General features: G+C 34.9%; 1 protein-coding gene across 1 annotated transcript in view; it reads left to right on the forward strand.

Annotated features, from left to right (window-relative positions):
- The window catches only part of LOC149202680 (E3 ubiquitin-protein ligase KEG-like), a 73,812-nt gene extending 70,767 nt beyond the window's left edge, over nucleotides 1-3,045 (forward strand). The window contains exons 3-4 of the mRNA XM_089401667.1: nucleotides 2,423-2,697; nucleotides 2,857-3,045. Of these exons, the coding sequence (XP_089257793.1) occupies nucleotides 2,423-2,697; nucleotides 2,857-3,045 (464 nt within the window). The remainder of the gene's footprint in view (nucleotides 1-2,422; nucleotides 2,698-2,856) is intronic.
- Nucleotides 3,046-22,228: the final 19,183 nt, after the last annotated feature.

Below are 22,228 nucleotides of genomic sequence, written 5' to 3' on the forward strand. Positions count from 1 at the left end.
TTTGAACAACTATGAAACATATTTAACTTAACACAATTTTTGCTTCGAATTTTATAAAAGCATTGAATAAAGATTTGGGAATGTGTATATACAGGTAAGATATATAAATCAATTCCTACCCATATTTTCTAATGTGTGCTGTGATTCCTCATTTATATGTGGCAAAAAAAGTGTGAATATATTTTTGTATAGAAAAGATAAAACTTTAGTAAAATTAAGAGGCTCCAATTCTAAATTTTAATCCTCAAACATGAAACTACTTAAAGTATAGTGGCCTGAGCAGTAATAGTAATAGAGATCATAACTTTGAAGCTACCTTAAAGTAGAGTGGCCTTACCACTAATGGTAATATAGATCATAACTTTGGACCATTACAATTGAACCACACAAAACTATTAGTCCCTCTTTGAATGAACGGCCATCCGTGTCTTTATTTTATAAAGAAATGGTGAGTTTCCTTTAGTATTGGTTTTATCCTCAAATAAGGGGTTCATTCCATCAAAAGTAATAACAAATGAATACTGACATTCTATTGGTTGACTTGAGCTACTAGAACCCTTAAGGCCATAGCTCATAAAGATGATGGAAATATATATTATATACCTTGTATCACTCTACAAACATATTTACAACCCATGTCATACATTATTGGGAGTTTACATTATTCAATTAAACTCATAATGTTACCTTAAGCTCGGATTATATTTACATTCTCAAAATCAATTCAATTTGTGTCATGTTAGGTTGTGCGTCTATTTTATTGAACCCAATTTTTAATACAAACTTCAATTAATGATATCCTTCCATTCTTAAAACCATTTTAATTGTACGAAAACCACGCATTCATCTTTGAAAATAAGAAATTCAAGTAGCATCTAAAAATAATATTATTATTTAAAAAATTAGTCATTTATGTTATTTAAATATTTAAATATTTTCAATTTTTATACTTTTAAAAGAGAAGAAGTGGAAGGTAGGACTTTTTCCTTTTCCAGCTTCTTGTTCTTTCTCATTTCAAAGGAGGAATTTTGCTAAAAGCTTTACAAGAAGTCTCTTTCTCCCTGAGTGAACTAAAATTTTTTGAAGGCACTTGATCTAAATGTCAATGTGATTGGTCTCATTTATCTATGTCTTCGACTTCAAAGGACTTCAAAACTATATATATATATTATTAGAGGGAGGATGTTGATGAGATTAAGATATATATAAAAGTAAAAAATTCCTTCCAAGCACTCATGAAGTGGGAATATAATAATATGCCAACATTGTTTTCTTCTACTAAAATAAAATAACAGCACAGCATTGAGATGAATATAAGGGTAACTATCTCATGTCCTCTCTTTCGTGACATGATTTGTTTCAATACCTTTTTCCTAAACGAGGTATTCAATATTGACATTTTCCGAACTCCTTTCTCTGATTTTAGGAAATGCATATAAACAAATTAATTAGACAGACCAACTCATTCGATTATTTTCTTTGTTTCTTAACCCCTTAATTCTCATAATTATATTAGCAGGTTCTACTATTATATAATATATTAAATTTCTCTCGTTGATATCGAATGCCCACAATCCTCAAACGTGTATGCGAATTTCAAATGAGACATTCATTAAATTCGAAGTTGTGAGTTGGAATATCTTTTTATTTTTATTATATATAAATATCTTTAATTTGTTTTCAAATTTTCATTAATGGGAGTTTTTCGCTTTGAAATTTGTGTGTATGTATATAAACAAAACGAGACCAGAGAAAAGGTCAAATGTGGGCCTTTACCTTTTTCATTTTAGTATTATATATATCTCATTCAATGTGGGCCATTTAAAACATGAAGGCACGTCGCCCATATTAGGTCACGTGCATGAGGTGTGGTGGGGTCTTAAACGCCAAGTCTGGATGGAGATGACTATTAATATGGTAAGTTCAATTTTAATCAGTGTCATTGTTAAAACAAGGAAGGCTGCGGGGCAGCTAGTCCCTGCCCTGTGAATAGTAGGCACCCTATTCTTATAGCAGATGACCTTGTAAATAAAGCCATCACAGATCATTTTGTAGTTTTTATGTAGCTCATGCCTACGGAACTTGGGATACTTGTCATAAACAGGAATATTTCCAGCGAGTCAATCTGACTTATCCAGAGCAGTGCAAATCACCCTGAGAGGAGGAAGCTTGATTCTCTGATTTTCTATAACTAAACAGTTTACCAAGATCCAAAGCATTTGGCATGGTCCAGATAGCAGGGTCTCTCTCTGTGCTTTGTACTTCCAGTGAATCAAGGTGAACAATGAAACACTGTGGGTGCCATTCTGAGCATATGAACAAGAGTTCGAGACATTTCCGTCTAGCAGACGATGAGGCTATTCGAGTCGGTCCTTCGCTGCCTTCGTAGGGCGATTTCAATAATTGTGGCACCTCATCGTAGCACAAATTCGTTCACTGCACAAAGCCCCTCTCCTTGAATGGCTCGTAACTTATGCTGAGCTTGTCGAAACTATTTTGGAGTATCCTGAAGCAGATGTGGAGGTTCTGGACAAGGATGGAGACCCCCCAATTGTATTTGCACTGGCTGCTGGAACACCTGACTGTTTAAAAACCCTGATAAAGAGAGGAGCAAATGTGAATGCAAAGCTAAAAGAGGGCTTGGGCCCTTCTGTTGCTCATGTTTGTGCATTTCATGGCCAACCTGACTGCATGCGGGTAAGGCTTTCAAGTTTTGTTCAATAATATAGTTATAGAAGGATATAAGAATTTTTAAGCTGATTGTTTTTGAACATTATGTTTTGCTGGGCTGAATGACGTCAATTCATATGACCAGTAATTTCTTTGCGAAGCTGTTAACTAACTTTTAGACAACAGGAGCTCTTGTTGGCAGGGGCTGATCCTAATGCCATAGATGATGAGGCTGAGACTGTTCTACACAGAGCTGTTGGAAAGAAGCACACAGATTGTGCAGTTGTGATATTGGAAAATGGAGGATGCAAATCAATGGGCATTTTGAATTCGAAGGAAATGACGTATGTATTTCTATCTTCGTTTCCTAAATGAGACTCTGCACATTCCCTAAGTAATAAAGAGTGTGTGCCAGAGATATATAATCAGTATGTAGAGCCATTACATATTGCATAAGCTATGGAGGCATTTACAAAATCCTATTGTACAGAGAATATGTTTGCTTTATTTGTGCATTTCACTGTACAAGTTTTGGTTAACAAACGATTTTTTGGAGAAGTAAGATTTCATTTTTGTTTTGTTTTGCCTTTTAGTTTCCTTGAAATATTGCTATTTCTCTTAGATTAGGAGGTAGATTAATGAAAATTGCAAGAATCTGTTACCTTGGTGACAGGCATCGCATTCTATAGAATTTGGAGACCTCAACGCATGTGATCTTCTGGAAGGAGCGATACTCCTGGCTGAAGTCAGACAACTCTTGCGTTCCTCCTCGATGGACAGTTCAATAACAAATCTAGAGTAGGCGGGTGAAGGTCCCAAGTAGTTAATGAATGACTGTAGATCAGTTCAAGTCCCTTTCATTGCACACACCAAACATTCAGTGACATTCGACACATTCCTGTGCTTGGGTAGATAGAGCCACCAGCCGAGAGTAGGTAGGTGATTATCCGTGCTTGAGTAGATAGAGCCTTTACACACTAGTGGAAGTAAGTACAAATAGTACGATAGATCGATGCCCACTGAGAGATTCGAATTGAATACTTCTTTCTGGAAACCTGAGTGTTCTAAGTTCTGAGGAGTTAGAATTCATGGCTATTAAGAAGTGAAAGCCATGTGTGATAAGGAAGCTCTACTGCTTAGCCTATTAGAATATCGGCCCAATCCTCCATATGCCTATTATCAATACCTATTAGATTAGAAGCTTGATCCTCCATATACGAAGACGAAGAGACATCTCAGATCTTTCCTTGATTGAGTGAGCCTATTTATTGATTGAGCAAGCATGTTCTCTATCAGCCCGATCCTCCATATCATATACTAAGACGAAGAGAGATCTCATGTCTTGAATGTGGATTGAGCTAGAACCTCAATTTGGATTGTGGGGGACGATGGCGGAAAAATATATATCCGTCCAGTGCCTTAAAAATATGCATTCCCAGTTTCAGAGATACAATTAGAAATATCAATTAGAATGGCACATAGCAATGTTAACTATTGGAGTCTATTTGAAATCGAGTAAATAAAGAAAAAGTAGATAATCCTTACCATTATTGTGCCATTATCAGAATAGGACACTAGATCCGAGTGAATGGAATTACGTAATTTTGTCAATCAATTGGGAAAACGTAGAGTTTAAAATGTAACAAAATCAAGTAATTAGAATGATATGTTGATGTTGTATGAAAAATAAAACATAACCGGTAACCTAAGCAAGAGATATAACAATACATTAATAAATTAATGTAGGCCCAAAAATTTATTTAATTGTTTTGTAATAGCGAGCATGGAACACCAAGACGCATGTATTACATGTGGAGAGCATGGCGCATGTATTACACGTGTTACAACAACAATATTTGCATATGTACAGACCAGCAGAGGTATTGGGGCTAGATTTTTCTTTTGTTGCTTTGTCACTGTGTTTTATTCTCCACATTGTAATGGCAAGGATCTTCGAGCGGGTTCCGTTGACGACGATCTTCGAGCACCTTCGCACCTTTTCTCAAACCCTCGGCAATATTGGTGCCGCCAGTGCAGAGCAGGCGCTCGACGACACGGTTAGCCGCACGCTGGCCGTCTGGACTCATGCGCTTCAAGGGTAAAACTCGTTTGGCAGTCAAAGAGAAAACAACAATGGATAACCAGTCCTCGGGGCTCAGATTTGATATCACAAAAGCCATGGCCCGTTTCAAGAGCGCCAGCTTGGTTCCCGACATGCTTCCGCTAACGTCAAGAACCGTAACAAGATCGATCGGTGCACGGCAGCCTGGATCTTTCACCATATTTCCCTCGCAGTCTTCATAGTTACTATACTGCTAAGATGGCACAATTAAAAACAATTATGACTTTCACCATAGAATGTGGAAAATGAGCTGCATGACTTTCCATCAATGTTAAACAAAATAAGTAGATCAGTCAGGTGAAGAAATATTTCTGCCATAAATATGATTACTGATTAATGATGGACCATTGTACTATTTTTTCATGCCCGGCTTGAGTACTGAGTAACCACTTTTTGTCTTTTTGTCAAAAAACTTAATTGCAACAGGATTATCATTATTTGCCATTGAGCTGAGATTAAGACTGGCATCTATAATTTTTTTGTGGGTAGAAGCTCATAGATTTCATGGTTGCTCATGCCAGTGATCCATCAAAAGATTCTGAGGCTACTGGGACAGAGCCATCTCCCTCATCTGTCTTGGAATTTGTACAGGATACTCAAAATGTTCTTCATCGTATGGTCTCAGAAGGGGATGTGGAAGGTGTTAGGTGATTTTCTTTACTCTCCAAAATTTTTGTTGTTTGCATGAATTTTTGTTGAAATAGATTTCTTAGTTATATGGCTGTAGTTTTATCTTTGACAAGCAATGAATTGCAGAGATTTACTTGTGAGAGCTTCATCTGGAAAGACTGGAAACTCAGTTGGTACTCTCCTAGATGGTCGCAATACTGAAGGACAAACTGCCTTACATTTGGCGTGCATGAGGGGTTATGCTGAGCTTGTCGAAACTATTTTGGAGTATCCTGAAGTAGATGTGGAGGTTCTGGACAAGGATGGAGACCCCCCAATTGTATTTGCACTCGCTGCTGGAACACCTGACTGTTTAAAAACCCTGATAAAGAGAGGAGCAAATGTGAATGCAAAGCTAAAAGAGGGCTTGGGCCCTTCTGTTGCTCATGTTTGTGCATTTCATGGCCAACCTGACTGCATGCGGGTAAGGCTTTCAAGTTTTGTTCAATAATATAGTTATAGAAGGATATAAGAATTTTTAAGCTGGTTGTTTTTGAACATTATGTTTTGCTGGGCTGAATGACGTGAATTCATATGACTAGTAATTTCTTTGCGAAGCTGTTAACTAACTTTTAGACAATAGGAGCTCTTGTTGGCAGGGGCTAATCCTAATGCCATAGATGATGAGGTTGAGACTGTTCTACATAGAGCTGTTGGAAAGAAGCACACAGATTGTGCAGTTGTGATATTGGAAAATGGAGGATGCAAATCAATCGGCATTTTGAATTCGAAGGAAATGACGTATGTATTTCTATCTTCGTTTCCTAAATGAGACTCTGCACATTCCCTAAGTAATAAAGAGTGTGTGCCAGAGATATATAATCAGTATGTAGAGCCATTACATATTGCATAAGCTATGGAGGCATTTACAAAATCCTATTGTACAGAGAATATGTTTGCTTTATTTATGCATTTCACTGTACAAGTTCTGGTTAACAAACGATTTTTTGGAGAAGTAAGATTTCATTTTTGTTTTGTTTTGCCTTTTAGTTTCCTTGAAATATTGCTATTTCTCTTAGATCAGGTGAATTTACATACAAAAATTGTTTGACACACCTGATATATGTTATGGTCAAGAGCGCCTGGCTAATCTGCATTTGAATATGGCATAGGCACCTTCTGCAGACTAACAGATTACAGGTAGCGATCCCCACAGCCGCTCAGTCGCAGCCAAACCGACTGAGATCACAGGTTGAAGAGACGGCTCAGTTGCAGCCGAACCGACTGAGATCACAGGTTGAAGAGACGGCTCAGTCGCAGCCGAACCGACTAAGATCACAGGTAGCGATCCCCACAGCCGCTAAAGGTAGCTGGAGCCGGCTTTTTTCGAGTTTCTTTCTTCCCGCTGCCAAAGCCTTAGACGATAGGGGGGCGAGTCTGTCTCGGCGAGAGAGATAGGTTCTTCCTTTTCTGTCTCAGCATCTACATATAGCTTTGAGTCTGCATAGTAGATCTCGCATAGTCTGCATAGAGATAGGTTCTTCCTTTTCTGTCTCGGCATCTACATATAGCTTTGAGTCTGCATAGTAGATATAGCCACCGAGGTGTTACAAAATAACCAGATGGCAGTGTCAAAGTACCAGATGGCAGTGTCATGAAGACAGCAAGCAATCAACCAACTTTGATATTGCATTCGGTTGCATTCGGTACCTCCCATAGCATTTAATGCTTCGAACTAATACTAACATTAGTTTAACACTTTCAAAATGCAAATAAAATGTAAATGAAACCGATGAATATAATGAATATAGTATATAGTTTGGCCTCCCCGCCTCGGGAAGAGGCCAAATAACACGGTAAATTACAATGTACTAAAAAACTTTCAATATACACCATCAACCGCCATTAAGAAACAGCTCACAAGCAGGTTAACTAATGCTAGCATCGAGGTTTTCGATTACTATAGTCCCTGGCCATTGCCAGATGGCAGGGACTAATAACAAAAAAGTTTTAGAATAAAAAGATTTAAAACAATATTTTATTACTCAATAATTTTAGATAATAAAGTTGGCCAAACAAACTATCGGAAACCAGAAAAAGAATTAGTTTGACATAACTGTCCATCCACCTAATTTTTATTAATAAAATAATTTTTATTATAAAATTTTAAAATCAATATAAAATCAACCATTAACCTAAAAAGGTTTACATAAAAAAAATTAAAAATGATTATTTAAATAAAAATCTAAACCACAATTGAAATTGAATATATTATTATTTTTAAGATATTTAATAAATATATTTATAAATAAATAATAATAATTTTCGATAATAAAGCTGGCCAAATAGACCATTTCAAAGAAGAAAGAAAATTAGTTTGATATAAATTTCAATTTACCTATTTTTATTAATAAAATAATTTATATTATGAAACTTCAAAATTAATATAAAATCAACCATTAACATAAAAATTTTAAATAAAATAAATTAAAAATATTAATTAAATAAAAGTTTAAGCCATTGTTGAAATTGAACATTATTATTATTTTTTTATAGATATTTAATAAATATATATATTTATAAATAAAAAATAATAACTATAGATAATAAAAGTAATAAATAAACTATCTCAACAAAAAAAATTAGTTTCAATTCATCTAAGTTTTATTAATAAAATAATTTATATTATGAAATTTCAAAATCAATATAAAATCAAGCATTAACAATTTAAAAAAAATAAATAAATTACAAATGATTAATTAAATAAAAATCCAAATCCAAACAACCATTGAAATTGAACATTATTATTATTTAATAAATAAATAAATTTATAAATAAATCATAATAAATTTAGATAATAAGGCTCGCCAAATAAACTATGCCACAAAAAAAACAAAAGAATTACTTTGATATAAGTGTCAATCTAACTAATTTTTATTAGGAAACTTCAAAATCAATATAAAATCGACCATTAACATTAAAAAAAATTAAATAAAATAAATTAAAAATAATAAATTAAATAAAAGTCTAAATAACCATTAGAATTTAACATTATTATTATTTTTTTATAGATATTTAATAAGTAAATATATTTATAAATAAATAATAATAAAATCAAATCTATCTATTTCTAACTTCTTATTTATAAAAGATAAAGAAAGTATAAACTAAAACACAAATTGTCTATTTCGCGAGTTTTTTTCACTGACTCACCTTGATGGTTTTCGCTGAGATCATTCACTCCTTCCACTCAAATACATAATATATTTGTCTGAGGGTCTAGGTTTCAAAAAGAAAAAATAGTTATCCATGTCTTTACATATCATTCTCATACAATCTACGGGCTAGGTTTCGTAAGGCAAAAGTATTAAATTATAAAAATAAAAAGTGGAATAGGATGATGGAAATCTTTTTTACAGGCTAACAATTATTATTAATTGGACAAATGGTCAAATAATTAAAAAAAAAAATGAAATAGGTTAATAGACATCAGTTTTCGGGAAGCGATGCTTAAGTCCTCTGACGCGGCGTTTTACTTGTGACATCCGAGGTCTTCTTGAAGAATGAGGTTACTGGGGCATATTTTTACTAATGGTATTGTCAGATCTCAGTTTTACTAAGGGTAGTTAAGCTTAATCGTCAAATATCCATGTTTTTTATTGAGGTGATTTTTCTAACTATTAAAAGTGGTTGGGATCTAGATCAAAAAAATTAATAAATCTTGCAGTAGCAGTGTTTGAATCATGTTTTTGATAGTGGAAATAGATTCATCACTATCAAAAATATCTAGGGCACCCAAAACCTCGAAGTTTGACGGCTGTACGCTAGATTTACAAAAATCCTTGCTGGAATTTACCAAAATTTTGCCTGAATTTCCATAATTTTCATGGCAAAAAAATAGTCTACCTGAAGTACTAAACTTTTTAAATGTGAATGTCACTAATAATGATTATATAAACTAAACTAATAATGTGAATGTGACTTAATAATTTAACATATATAAAAGCAATTCCATATAAAATTATAGATAACAAAAGAAGTTAATGGTCTTATTGGCCAAGTATCTGTAAGGGACACCTAAAATACAAAGACTTTAAAATCAGACAACATGATAAGCATAGACTATCCAAAGAAGGTTGAGACTTCAAGATAAGCATTGATTCACCCTTAATACTGGATCTTTTAAATTATTACAAAAATATTCTCTCTCTTCACTCACACCATGCAATCCTGCATTTTACACAATTACAGCTAAAGCATGAACATTGAAGTCTAAAGCTTAATTGTTGAGACTCAAGGGGCTCTCCAGCCTAGTATGAAAGAGATGTAATGTAATGTCATTTCTAGTCTTGTTAAACATCTTGACTTGGTCAAATTACATTTTAAAAAAATGAAATTGAAAAAAGAAAAAAATGATTATAATTATAATTATTAATAAAACATTTTGAGTGGTCTAATTACAAAAAAATGAAACTAAAAATAAAATAAAATAAGTAGTAATTAGGCCGAGACGGAGTATGGTAGAGATGTGTAATAATGTAAAAATTTGTACTCCATCAAAATAAAATAAAAATAAACAATTGCTCTCCATAATAGAGATGTTGTAACATAATGTAATCTGAGTTAAACATTTTAAGTCAAAATAAAATAAAATAAAAGTAAAAATAACCAAATAAAAATAACTGGGAAGAAACAAAATAATAATAATAATAGAATTGGCTCATGGTATTGAGACAATCTATTTAAAACCCATTGGTATTCTTGTGAAATATAACCTATTTAAGGGGGATTAAACCTTTTGGATTTGTATGATCCTTGCATAGTCTCATTGGAGGGTTGAGCATGATCTTCAACTACATCCAAACCTAGGTGAGCTAGCTAATTTATACATTTGTAACAGAATGTAAACAGAATCGGTGAATTATGCCTTATTTGAGAGAAATATTATGATTTCAATTTAAAGAGTACTACTCCATTCAGTGATATAAACAAAATGGTTTTCTAACAAAATTGTATTTACTTATCTGAATTTAGATTTCATTGTTTTGTCTATCTTATCTACAAAATTTAATTAAATTATTTACAAATTTTAATTAAATTCAAATTTTAATTAAATTATTTAGAAAAATTAATTAAATTAAATCTTTCAAATTACAGAAAAATGAATTTTATTAGTATAATTAGTGAAACAATGGATTATTTGAAAATAATTATATCACTTTAATTTAAAGTGTCAGTCTCCAATCAATCATCATAACGAGAATATGATTAGATATGATTTAATTTACCTTAGTGAATTTGAATTTCGTTATTTTTTTAAATTTTATTTAGGGATAAAAGTTTGTAAAAAGATTTTTTTTTGTAAATATGAATTATATAATTGATTTGAGCAAAATCTGAAGAAAATAAACAAAGCTAAGATGGTTGTTGTTGTGATTGCTTTCTCTCAAGGTCACCCTCAACACTGAATTGGGATCTTACATGGATACACAACAATAGAATGCACTATTGCTTGATATTTATGAGACATTGCCCGAATTATTAGCGACGCTAACAGGGAATAAAGTTGTTAGATGAGAAAAAACAATGGAAGTCCATGCCAGGTTTCCCTTCATCCGCAACTGCACTCAACGCGATCCACACAGTTATTTCCTCAAATTCTCACATATAGATTGAGCCCTGTTACGGTCTCGAATTCTGACAAACAGATTGAGCTCTAATGTAAAGTGAGTCTGTTTGGAATTTAAGGAGGGTCAGTTTTATATTTATCCGAGTTTAATGTTTTTAGAAGATGATAATCATTAATCATATTTTTTTTATAGTTTAATTTGAAATTGGTTATATATATATATATATAGATATATAATTATAATTTATGATTTTGTTTTTGGTTTTAAAGTACAATATGCATGGCATTGAGCTTTGAATAATCACATGGCTTATCTCTATCATTATTGTTTTATGATCTTCTTATATACTTTTAGTTTAATATCATGTGTTACTGTTATGTGTCACGGAGGTTTCCGTCTTACAAGTTTAATTCCAAACAATTATATGAATGTGTCAAATGTTATATTTTTTATTTTTTTGAATTATGACTTCAAAATATTGTTATAAAACAGATTCATAAGATTTTATCAATAAAAATTATGAATTAAAATTCATGTTATTGTGTATATATTTGTTTTATTTATTTTAGTGGCTTTGATTCTAATCAATGAGTTTAGCAAGAATATTATTTTTCCATTAAAATAGATGGACATAGTATATATTATGATTTATTTTCAATTAAGTAGATGACATACTATAAAATAGATATTTATCTTATTAATAAAGTTTTAAATACTAAGGTTTAATTCTCAATATTATATTATTTGTAGTTTAACTAATTATAATCATTTTCTCAAATATCATATTGTAATGAATTTTATAAATCAGTGTCGATCCATCTAAACTCCATATTTATCAAGTCTCTAGAGGATCAAATATCTCATGGTGCAAACCTCTTTTTCTACTACAGAACTTGACGAAAGGTTTGCACCTCCAGATATTTAATGTCTGTCAATGCTTGATAGGTCTAGAGTTTAGATAGATCTATGCTCACATATAAAACACTAACTAAATTTTCTTGTTTATTTGGGTAAAATACTAATATTAGGTTTGATTTTGGAGTTATATGTAGTTTCTTTAGTGTTGGGACATTTGTGACAGATCGAATTTTATTTATAAAATGGGTTTGTTTTTTCACAGAGGATACACTCAATCAACCATATCACATGTGTTCGTGGCATATTAAACAATACCATAAATTTGACTAAATATTGGAAAATATCTCTAAAAATCAAATTATTTAACCCCCTTACATTATGAACCCAATACACCTTCCCAATTTTAAAAACCCTACTTTCACTACATATTGTAAGTATCCATTTTTTCATTAACAATTTATATACCCCTTTACATTTTTTCATGAACTTTGGGCTCCATTTTTTATACCTACCAATATAAAAACCCTCTACCCCCTATATATCCCCGAATATATTATGTCATTTTTTCCTAAATAACTATCCCCCAATATCAACCCACGTGATATGGTATTTCTCCCCTAATGAAGCCCCCATGGTTTTTTTGTTCGATTAGAAAACAAGTCTATCTTTTAGTTGGATATGGAAATCTCAATGTGGTTACCAAGGCTATGACATGTTTGACACATACACACTTGAATCTAAACACAATTGTGTTTTGTCATTTTAGGCATTAATGTGTTTGCAAAGGAGATCTATTCTTCTTCCTTGCTATAAGAATATGATTTTCTTCAAAATGGATGCCATGCATATTATTATTTCTTGAAATTTGGGAATCCTCCCATGTTCCCATTTAAAAGAGGCTTCAAACTTGTCTTATTATTTTTTATGTCCTCCTTAAGTCTAATGCATCACATTAAAAACTACATTTGATTGTTTATCTTCAAGATATATTATAATTTATGGGTTTGACCAAGTTACATGAAAACATTTCAAGAATGGTTTACTATAATTTGTAAAATATTTGAAGATACATAAATAATGACTATGGATAGTTGGACCCAATCATTGGCTAGTTTGGTAGTAAGAATGAACCCTAAAGTAAACTTCTAACTACCACAACCAATTATTTGATTTTATATCATCAAACTCACCTTCATATAACTTTACGTCTAGCTTTTCTTCCATATTAAAGAGGAAATGTGATTAATTCCTTATACTTGATATTGGTTTCTCCTTTTTGTGTCTTTATTCAATCCCTTCTCAAGATCTTGTTCATCCCCTAATTTTACCTCCTATTTGACCTCTAAGTTGGAACCTTTTTCTCCTCCAATAAAGCTAAATTTTTTTTTTAGGAGTAGCATGAGCATGTTCACATTATGTTTTATATCCATGACTTTCTCTACCAACCATGTAAATCTCATCTACTAAGAATATTCAGGGTTACTTTGAATATAATCATTACCTATGGATGGGGTTTTACAACTTCATAATTGAAACTTATTTCTATATCCCATGAAACATCCAACAAAGTTCCCATAAGAAAACATTCTTTGGCACCAATATGATCTGCAAACTATTGTGGATATTCCATTGGATAGTTCATCATAACGAATTGATAAAGTAAGAGTAAAATGTATACTGTGAGGAAATATTTTATTAGATTATAAAATTTTCAATTCTTGTTTTTATACACATGTATATGTAGTAGAACAAAAGTAGAAAATCTAAAATAATAAAATGCAATCGCACACCAAACAAAATGAACACAAAATATTCTCTAGTAAACCCTTCTAGGAGAGAGCCCAACTGGAATATGAGGGTGCTCTTTTTTTATCTCTCTAGAATGGAAATAAAGGAAATATTGAGGAGAAGGCATTATTTCTAGTGTTTCCGAGGGCTTGTAGCCTTCTATGTTACTATAAAACAATAAACTCCCTCTACTATGCTCTCTCAATCCCAATCCCACATTAATCTAATATCCTACATAACTAGCTACAATCAAATATAATGAAATCCCTTTTCCTCCTAGTGGCCTAGTTATAACATATCTTGATAGCCAAGTAGGGGTTAGGTTTCACTCATTAAATTATAAACTATGTTTATAACTTTTCAATTCTAGTGTGCTCTTCACATTCCACATTTATCTAATCGTTATTACATGAGAAGTGGGGGACGATGTTGCATCCTTTCCAACCATCATGGTCAAACATGGTATTTCATTTTTTTGGGAATAAATTTTGCATCCAAACATTGATTAGAGAAAGTCTTAGATGAGAGAAACAATATATGAGTGTAGAATAATGTCATAAGGTCCAACACTTAAGAAACATAAGTTTATCACCAAAAGAACATCATTTAAGGCCTCAAAAAGGTTCCAAAAGGTTTCATAATCCAATTTCTCAAAGTGAGACCCACTGATAAATCGACTCTTGCAAGATGATTCCTCCACTTTTTCCACTCTAAAAGCATGAATATAAATAACAAATAATATAATTATCCAATACAAATTGTATTTGTGTAATGGATTTAATTTAAATATTTTTGTTTTATTATGTTTAATTTAACTTAATAAATTTAGTTAAACTAAGGAGATACGATCTTGGAGGAGCGAGACGGAAGGAAGTGATGATCTTCAACAGTTAGGATTAGGGTTTTCCGCAGGGTTTTCCTCTAGCAGACCTGAGATTGGGGCAGGGCGCAGGTAAAGACTGTAGCCACTTGCATTAGATCAGGACAATATAGAGTCACGGGCTGTTGGGGTAGGAAGACAGGCCTCAGGCTGGGCTGACAAAGAAATGACGAAACCGACTGGGGGGGAGCGATCCCCTCCTACAAAAACATAATGGCAGTTGAGGCAAGCAGGAATGGAACGACCAGATTCAAAGGAAAACAAAGCAAGGAAGCCCTAGTCATGGGGGCTCAATGGCAAGCTGGGTTGGGAAACAAATGTTTACCCCGAGAAACCAAAAAAACCTAGGCTTTTAGTCCCAGACAACAAACTAGAAGAATACAGAGGATATATGAAAGACCATGCTTTGATTTGCAAGTTTATAGGGGCATAGCCGTCAGAGAAAGAACTGACAAAATGGATAGAAGAGAGATGGCAACCTAAAGGACATATTGACCTAAAATTAGGCACTAAAGGTTTCTTCTCGGTCATTTTCTCTAACCTGGATGATAAGGAGAGGGTTTTCGATGATGGACCCTATTTCTTCAACAACGCAGGTCTCTTTATGAGGCATTGGGAAGAATGCTACAACCCAGATAAGGAGAAAATGTTGGCGACACTAATATGGGTCCAGCTTTTCAGACTCCCAATTGAGTTTTGGGATCCAGAAATCCTGGAAGGTATTGGGAACTCAATTGGGACCTTTGTCAAAGTAGCAGACACCACCAGGAAAGGCAGATACACCTCCTATGCAAGGATCTGCGTATACATGAACATCACGAAACCACTCCCTGATTGTATTGAGGTGGAATACCATGATGAAGTATGGCAGCAACCAATGGATTATGAGCACATTCCATTCCACTGCAGAAGATGTCACGAATACGGCCACCTCTTCAGATCCTACCCATTCAATGGTGTTGGGTCACCACTGGAAACAAGGAAGGAGGAAGAATTAGGGAAGGAGGAAGAAATGGGCAAGGATAGAGAGGATGATTTTTCAAAAGTGCACTGACAAAAAAAATCTCAAAGAGGACCGACCAATTTTAAAACACCTTCCAAGGAATCAGTCCAGGTAAATCAAAATAATTTTGCAGCTCTACAAGAAGAGGAAATAGATGAAGAAGGGGAAGAAAGTGGCGAAGAACCAATAGAACCTAAAAATATAGATAAAGGGAAATGTAAGGCACAAGCTACGATAGGGTAGGAAAATGAAAGGGAAGAGACAGAAACCCAACAAGAGCAAATCCAAATGGAGATCGACCCCCGGAAAGACAATGGCAGTGAAGAAGAATAGGTCATGGAAAGACTAGTGCAAGAATTGAGGCATATGGATGAGAGGTTCATCCTAGAAGATCAGAAGCAATTATACAAATACATGTTCCAACGATACCAGGAGAAATGTGGATCAATCATAGTTAGTCAACCAGAGCACCTAGGATCGCAAGGGGGACAAAGCATAGAAACAGGCACTACAGGGAAAGGAGGAAGGAAACAGGGAAGAAGAACCATGAGCGAATCCATTTAGATGGTAGGAGAAATGATGGTGAATTTGGGAAGAGTCGTGCCTCTATCAGAGGTATTCCAAGAACCCATAAAAGTGTTGAAATGATTATTACAACTTGGAATATTAGAGGGCTGAATAGTAAGGGGAAACATAGATACCTGAAGGAGAGACTTAGGAAGGATAAACCTAATATAATGATAATCCACGAAATGAAGATCAATGAATAGAAACTGAAGGAAATCATGGGCAAATTTAAACCGCATTACAAAATAGTAGCCGAGGATGCCACAGGAAGTGTTGGGGGCTTGGAAATACTTTGGAACCCCAAGGAGGTTCACTTTGAAGATTGGCTAAGTTTACCTAGAATTCTATCGGGGAAATTTAGGAACATTGGATCCCAGGAATAGGTCCTCATCACAGGAGTGTATGGGCTGCCTATACCTAGGAGCATAGGATTTTCCTCCAGAACTTGGAGAAAACCCAAAGTCTTTTCACAACAACCCATGGATTCTAGGAGGAGACTTCAACATGATCACATCACTGAGTGAGAAAAGAGGAGGTCTGAGAAGGCCAGACATGGATATGGAAGCCTTCCGAGATATAATCAACGAACAAAAGTTGGTGGACATCCCAACGATAAATGGGACTCACACATGGAACAACAAAAGAGGAGGCACCCACCAAATTGCCTCGTGGTTAGATAGATTCCTCATATCTGAACAGGTAATAAACTCCATATTTATCAAGTCTCTAGAGGATCAAATCTCTCATGGTGCAAACCTCTTTTTCTACTACAGAACTTGAGGAAAGGTTTGCACCTCCAGATATTTAATGTCTCTCAATGCTTGATAGTTCTAAAGTTTATATAGATCTATGCTCACATATAAAACACTAACTAAATTTTCTTGTTTATTTGTGTAAAATACTAATATTAGGTTTGATTTTGGAGTTATATGTACTGTCGGGCGGATGAATCATTTTTGCGGACAAGACCGATCTCCCTAGTATCTAATGATATCTAGCGACAAGCAAACCAAACAAATTCTATCTTTCTCTAAATATGCAATTTATAAATAAGGGCCAACAGGTGTTTTAGGCCTACCTCAGGTCCAGTGCTAGTTTGTGGAAGCCACGCTCCGTTGATCCAAATGAACTACCTTTTAAAGAATCTGCAAACACAATCAAGCACACATATTAAATAGCACCTGCATAGCCAATATAATAAATCATACTTATCATGATGATCAAGGAATTCATGAAATAAACCATAGAAGACAATTTATTGAGAAAAATGAATCTAATTGTATTAACTTTAATCAAAGAAGAACTTTACAACCTTGGTGCCTTGATTTTGTACAAGCTCCTCCCAGTGTCCAGCAAGAATCTCCTCTACTTTGACAAGTTTCACTCTCTTCCCAAAGAAGCCAAAAGGTATGTAATCTCTCCTCTCAAGCTTAACTAGGAAGTCTCAATTCCAACAGAATTTGCCCTCCAAAATGTTCAGCTTTCAACCTCCCTAGCAACCAGCCCAATGCTCAATTTATAGTGCAGAGGAGGGAAGTTACTAGGTCCACCTTCAGAGGGATAGAGTCCTGCTTCAAAGGGATAAGCTCCTCTCATCAGGGGGTTAGCTACTTTAGTTATGGGATGCATGAACCACCTAGGAGCGAACCAACCACGTCAAGATTCCTTCTAGAAGCATCCGGAATTAACCCAAAGTGAGTTTTTAAGAATAAACTTGCGCCCTTTTGACTTTCACAGGGGTCCGCACCCACTCCTTTAGAGACAGAGTGGGCAGGTCCACAGGTGACATGACCAAGGGGTACGGGACCGTAGGTAATGGTAAGAGAAAGTGCAGAACCAGAGTTTTATAGATTTTCAAAGACTTTCTCTCATTTTTAAAGCTTGACATGAAGATCTGAGGTTTGAGACTTGCAACGGAGGACAGTATGAGTGGTGATAGACTCACAATGATTGCAAAAAGTCATCGTGACAATATTTTGTGTAACAGATTGCCCCCTAAAGTGCGAAGTCTATAGTAGATGAGGATTTCATTTATCATCTAAGAAGACTGAAGTACTTTATCATTTCGAGGATCATATTGTGGAGAGCCTGGTTGGAACCTGTAAAAACATTCAATACAAAATATATATATGAGATCATATCATCACTGAGGTAGGCATTCCCATACTCAGATCAAAACTGACTAGAAAACTAACTAAACTGCTCTGATATAGGAATGATCTTGCAATACATCACAAGTATAGACTCATGTAGACACAGTATGGGCACAGCCATCTGTTTATGAATATTCCATTGTATAATGAATACAAAATTCCTCGAAGCCTGGATGGTGGAAACTAGATCCAGGGTCTTGATTTCTACTTCTCCAAATAGTACGATTCTATCCATGTGAATGAATTTGTTGAAGTCGAACATGGTAGAAACCACTTGATTACCAGTCAATGATGTAAACTGTTAACAAGTGTGAGAGAAACCACCATTAATGTCAATGGCTCTCAAAGTACTCAGTACAATCCATGAAATGTGAATAGATGTGTTGATGTCGAACATGTCACGGAATCCTTTGATCGAAGGTCAATGATGCAACCTATCATCGAAGGCGAGAAACCTGCCATTGAGGCATGCAGAACCCAAGGTACTAACGATTTCTAGATCATCTTTCTAGATAATGAGTTGAAGTCGATAGAAAACGATCCGTCATAGGCAAGCCCATAACACGAAATCATAGATCAAGTTTGAAGAAATATAGTTGCAAGGACTGACTCAGGGATGGTCAAGATGGATGACAGATACTTTGCAGACGAATGGTTTATTTGCACTGACCTCTTGAACACATAACGACACTGCAGATGGTTTGGTGACAATTGACCCAAAGCTAATACCCAGAAAATGGCTGAAGACTTTCAATATGGTTTGATTAACTGTTAAGCAAAGGATTTCCCAACCTAGGTGAACAAAAAGTGTCGTGTTCAAGAGTGGTTAAATTTTTTCTGAGACACAAAGTATGACAAGCAGGTTCATTTTTCTCTCTTTTCCCCACCATTTCTGGCAAGTACCTCTTTATTTTTGACAAGCTTGAGGAGGATAACATTTGCTTGATTATAAGCTCATCCTTCGGATGAGTCCAACTTAGTTTAAATTCGAACCCTAAGAAGGAGTGGTCCGTTCCTGTTTTTAATTGAACAGGTCCTTTACTGTTAAATTTTAACGAGTCCAGTATAGGAGAAACTCGGCGTTTTTCAATTTTAGTGAGTCTGAAAAAACTTAAGAAAACTCCATGTTTGTCCTTTTTCATAAATTTGTGTCTCTCAAGTCCGAAAAAGTATAAAATAATACTTGAGAGAACTGCTTGACCATTACGATCAAGGAGTACTTTTCATAATTAGTGTCTCTGATCTGAAAAAGTAAAAAAGCGATCAATTACACGTCGTTTTATAACCAATATCGAATTTGAAACGACAAAAATCCGGCAATCTTTTCATGCTTTTACAGTTAGAAAAGAGCTGTAAATGGACCATCTTTTTAATTCCGTTTTAACGAGCTTAAAAAAAAAAACTCGGCGATCTTTTAATTTTTTAGGAGTCAAAAAAGAGTTTAAAGATGACTCTAATGTTTTTTGTCCAAAATGATCAATTTTGCCCGAAAAATCTGTTATCCTGCACAAAAACTCAAACATTACTCATACCTGTTTAAAATAAATAAAAATGCTTCAAAAGTTACCTCTTTAAAGTCAAAAATAAACAAATTAAAAATTCATATATTCAAAAAAACTTATAAAAGGGGCTTTTGTAAATTCATTTTTACCATTTGACTTCAGAGTGAGAAAAGAGAGCTTTTGGTAAGAAATTTCCCGTGAAGATTGCGGAAAATTCGTCCATTGGAATCGAACACCGTCACCTCCAGGTAATCCACATCATCTTATTCTTGCGTTTCATTTGAAATTTGTTTTTAGGGTTTTATTTTGATTTTTAGGAAATATTTAGGTTAAAAGACCGCGTGCGGGGGTCCGTAGGCGTAGCATGCAAAATCTGCAGACCTCGACTTTTTCGTATGCAGAAAAAAGTCAGGGGACTGCACCCGCTGTTTAGGAAGAGTGCGGACCTATGCACTGTCTCTAACTTAGAAAGTGCGATCCCCACGGCATATGTTCTAAAATTCCAAATTTTTCAAATTTTTCCCAAAAACTTTGATTTAAGATATTCTAATCCGCCTTTTCTTTGAATGTAGGGTATACACCCTGCTTGACTGGCGGGAACGGGAGCACGAGTATGTGGACCTCGCCAGGATTAATCATCAACCTTCGATGATGCATTGAAGGCATGCAATTTATTCAAATTCTGGGCCATACCTGGCATGAGGGCCTAGGTGGACTTTTTGCAGTGGCTGGTAGATAGGTGGAATGTACAGGACCAGTGTTTCTTTATTGGTGGCCACCAGCTCGAAATGGAGTCGGAAGAAATTTACTTTTTGACTGGTTTTCCTAAGAGAGGTGAACAATTGAGTCTATTCGGGGCTAGGCCAGGTGGCTAGTCTGTCGATAGCCTCCGGCTAGAGTTTTGTAACGACCAAACCAAGGACAAAGGGATTGATATCAAGACCATCTCCCGTCCTGAACTCAAGGTGATTGCATTTACTGTCACCAGGCTCTGTGGAAGCGCAACACTACATATGGCCACTGGATCCCAAATCTGGATGGCAGTAGACTGCTTTCGAGGCACCATCTTCAACTGGTGCAAGGCTTTGTTCGCTAATGTAAAAGGCCAACTGACTAGAGAAAAAAATGGACAACTGAAAAACTTTGGATATGGTTTCTTAGTTGTGAGCTTTGTTCTAGAGAGGGTCGCAATGTTGATCCCATAGCATATTTCCATTGGAGCTAGACTTCACCGAGAGCCCAAACTGATGCGTTGAGTTGCAGTTATGGCTCGTTATCTTGAGGAGGGTTAAAAAGTTGTCCAATTTCCTCCTGAGTATTTTCATTGGTTGGAGAACCAAGTTTTTGCTATTCAGGATTTTCCTTATGCTGGGATGGATTATCGTGGTCACCCAGACATGGCTCTTCCACCAGGAGAGCAATGGGATGACTCAGGTAAAATCATTTTCAACATTTTCTAATTTAATTTTTATTTTTTTTAAATCGTCCCAAAATTGAGAGTAAAATGTTTCGAATGCAGATGTAGGTCCACGGCCACCAGCCACTCTCTGGCCCTATGAGAGGAAACAACCAGCTGTAGCAGCACCAGCCCCACGGGATGAATCTACAGAGACCCTGGCCGAATTGGAAAACCATCTAGAGCGTTTGACAGTAGACATTCCAGAGACTAGCATAGATGACATTCCTCTTAGGCTACAGTGCTATGTGATTGGGGTCCCAGGACCTTTGAGGTTCCTTTGTAGGGTAGCCCGTATAGTGGTTTCTTATCGTGACCATCACCAGTGATAGGATGATCGCCTGTTGTAGACTCATATGACATTTTTGCTTTTTGTACTATCATTTTTTCCGATAATAAGGTGTTTTTCAACCTATGATTGAAGACGATGTATATTTGACACACTTCTATGCTATGCTATATCACTATTACGGGCTATCTTGTAAAAAATGTTATGGAATGTTTTTAAATTTACTTGTTTGATTACTGCAAATGTCTACTTAACATTCAAGAAACAATTGCATCTGCTAATGCATTTAAATATCTTGGAATATGCTGATATTCAATATAGTCAAATTCACGTTCCAAGAGACAAACTATCAAAAATAATCTCAATAACACTAGATTTCTAATGGCATAAACTCTATTAAGCTGCAATACAATGAGTTCAGAATCTAACCTCACAATCAAACTCCGAATCCCAAATGAGATGGATTCAAATAATAACTCAATCACTGCACTATACTCTGCAATGTTGTTTTTTGTTTGACCGAGGCTTACCCCATGCATAGATACCAACTCATCAGAGGGCGAATAGATAACCCAAGCTGCAGAAGAAATGTTCCGTGTATTACGACAAGCACCATCAGCAAAATCAATGTATGTTTGGAGAGACGTCAACATCTGCAATATCAAGAGTAAAATCAAGATAAGCAGGAATAATGACAAAAA

The sequence above is a fragment of the Pinus tabuliformis genome, chromosome 2_1 (genome assembly GCF_031772625.1).
Source record: "Pinus tabuliformis cultivar Carrire ecotype Pingquan chromosome 2_1, CPIR1, whole genome shotgun sequence".
In the NCBI taxonomy this organism is placed as follows: Eukaryota; Viridiplantae; Streptophyta; class Pinopsida; order Pinales; family Pinaceae; genus Pinus; species Pinus tabuliformis.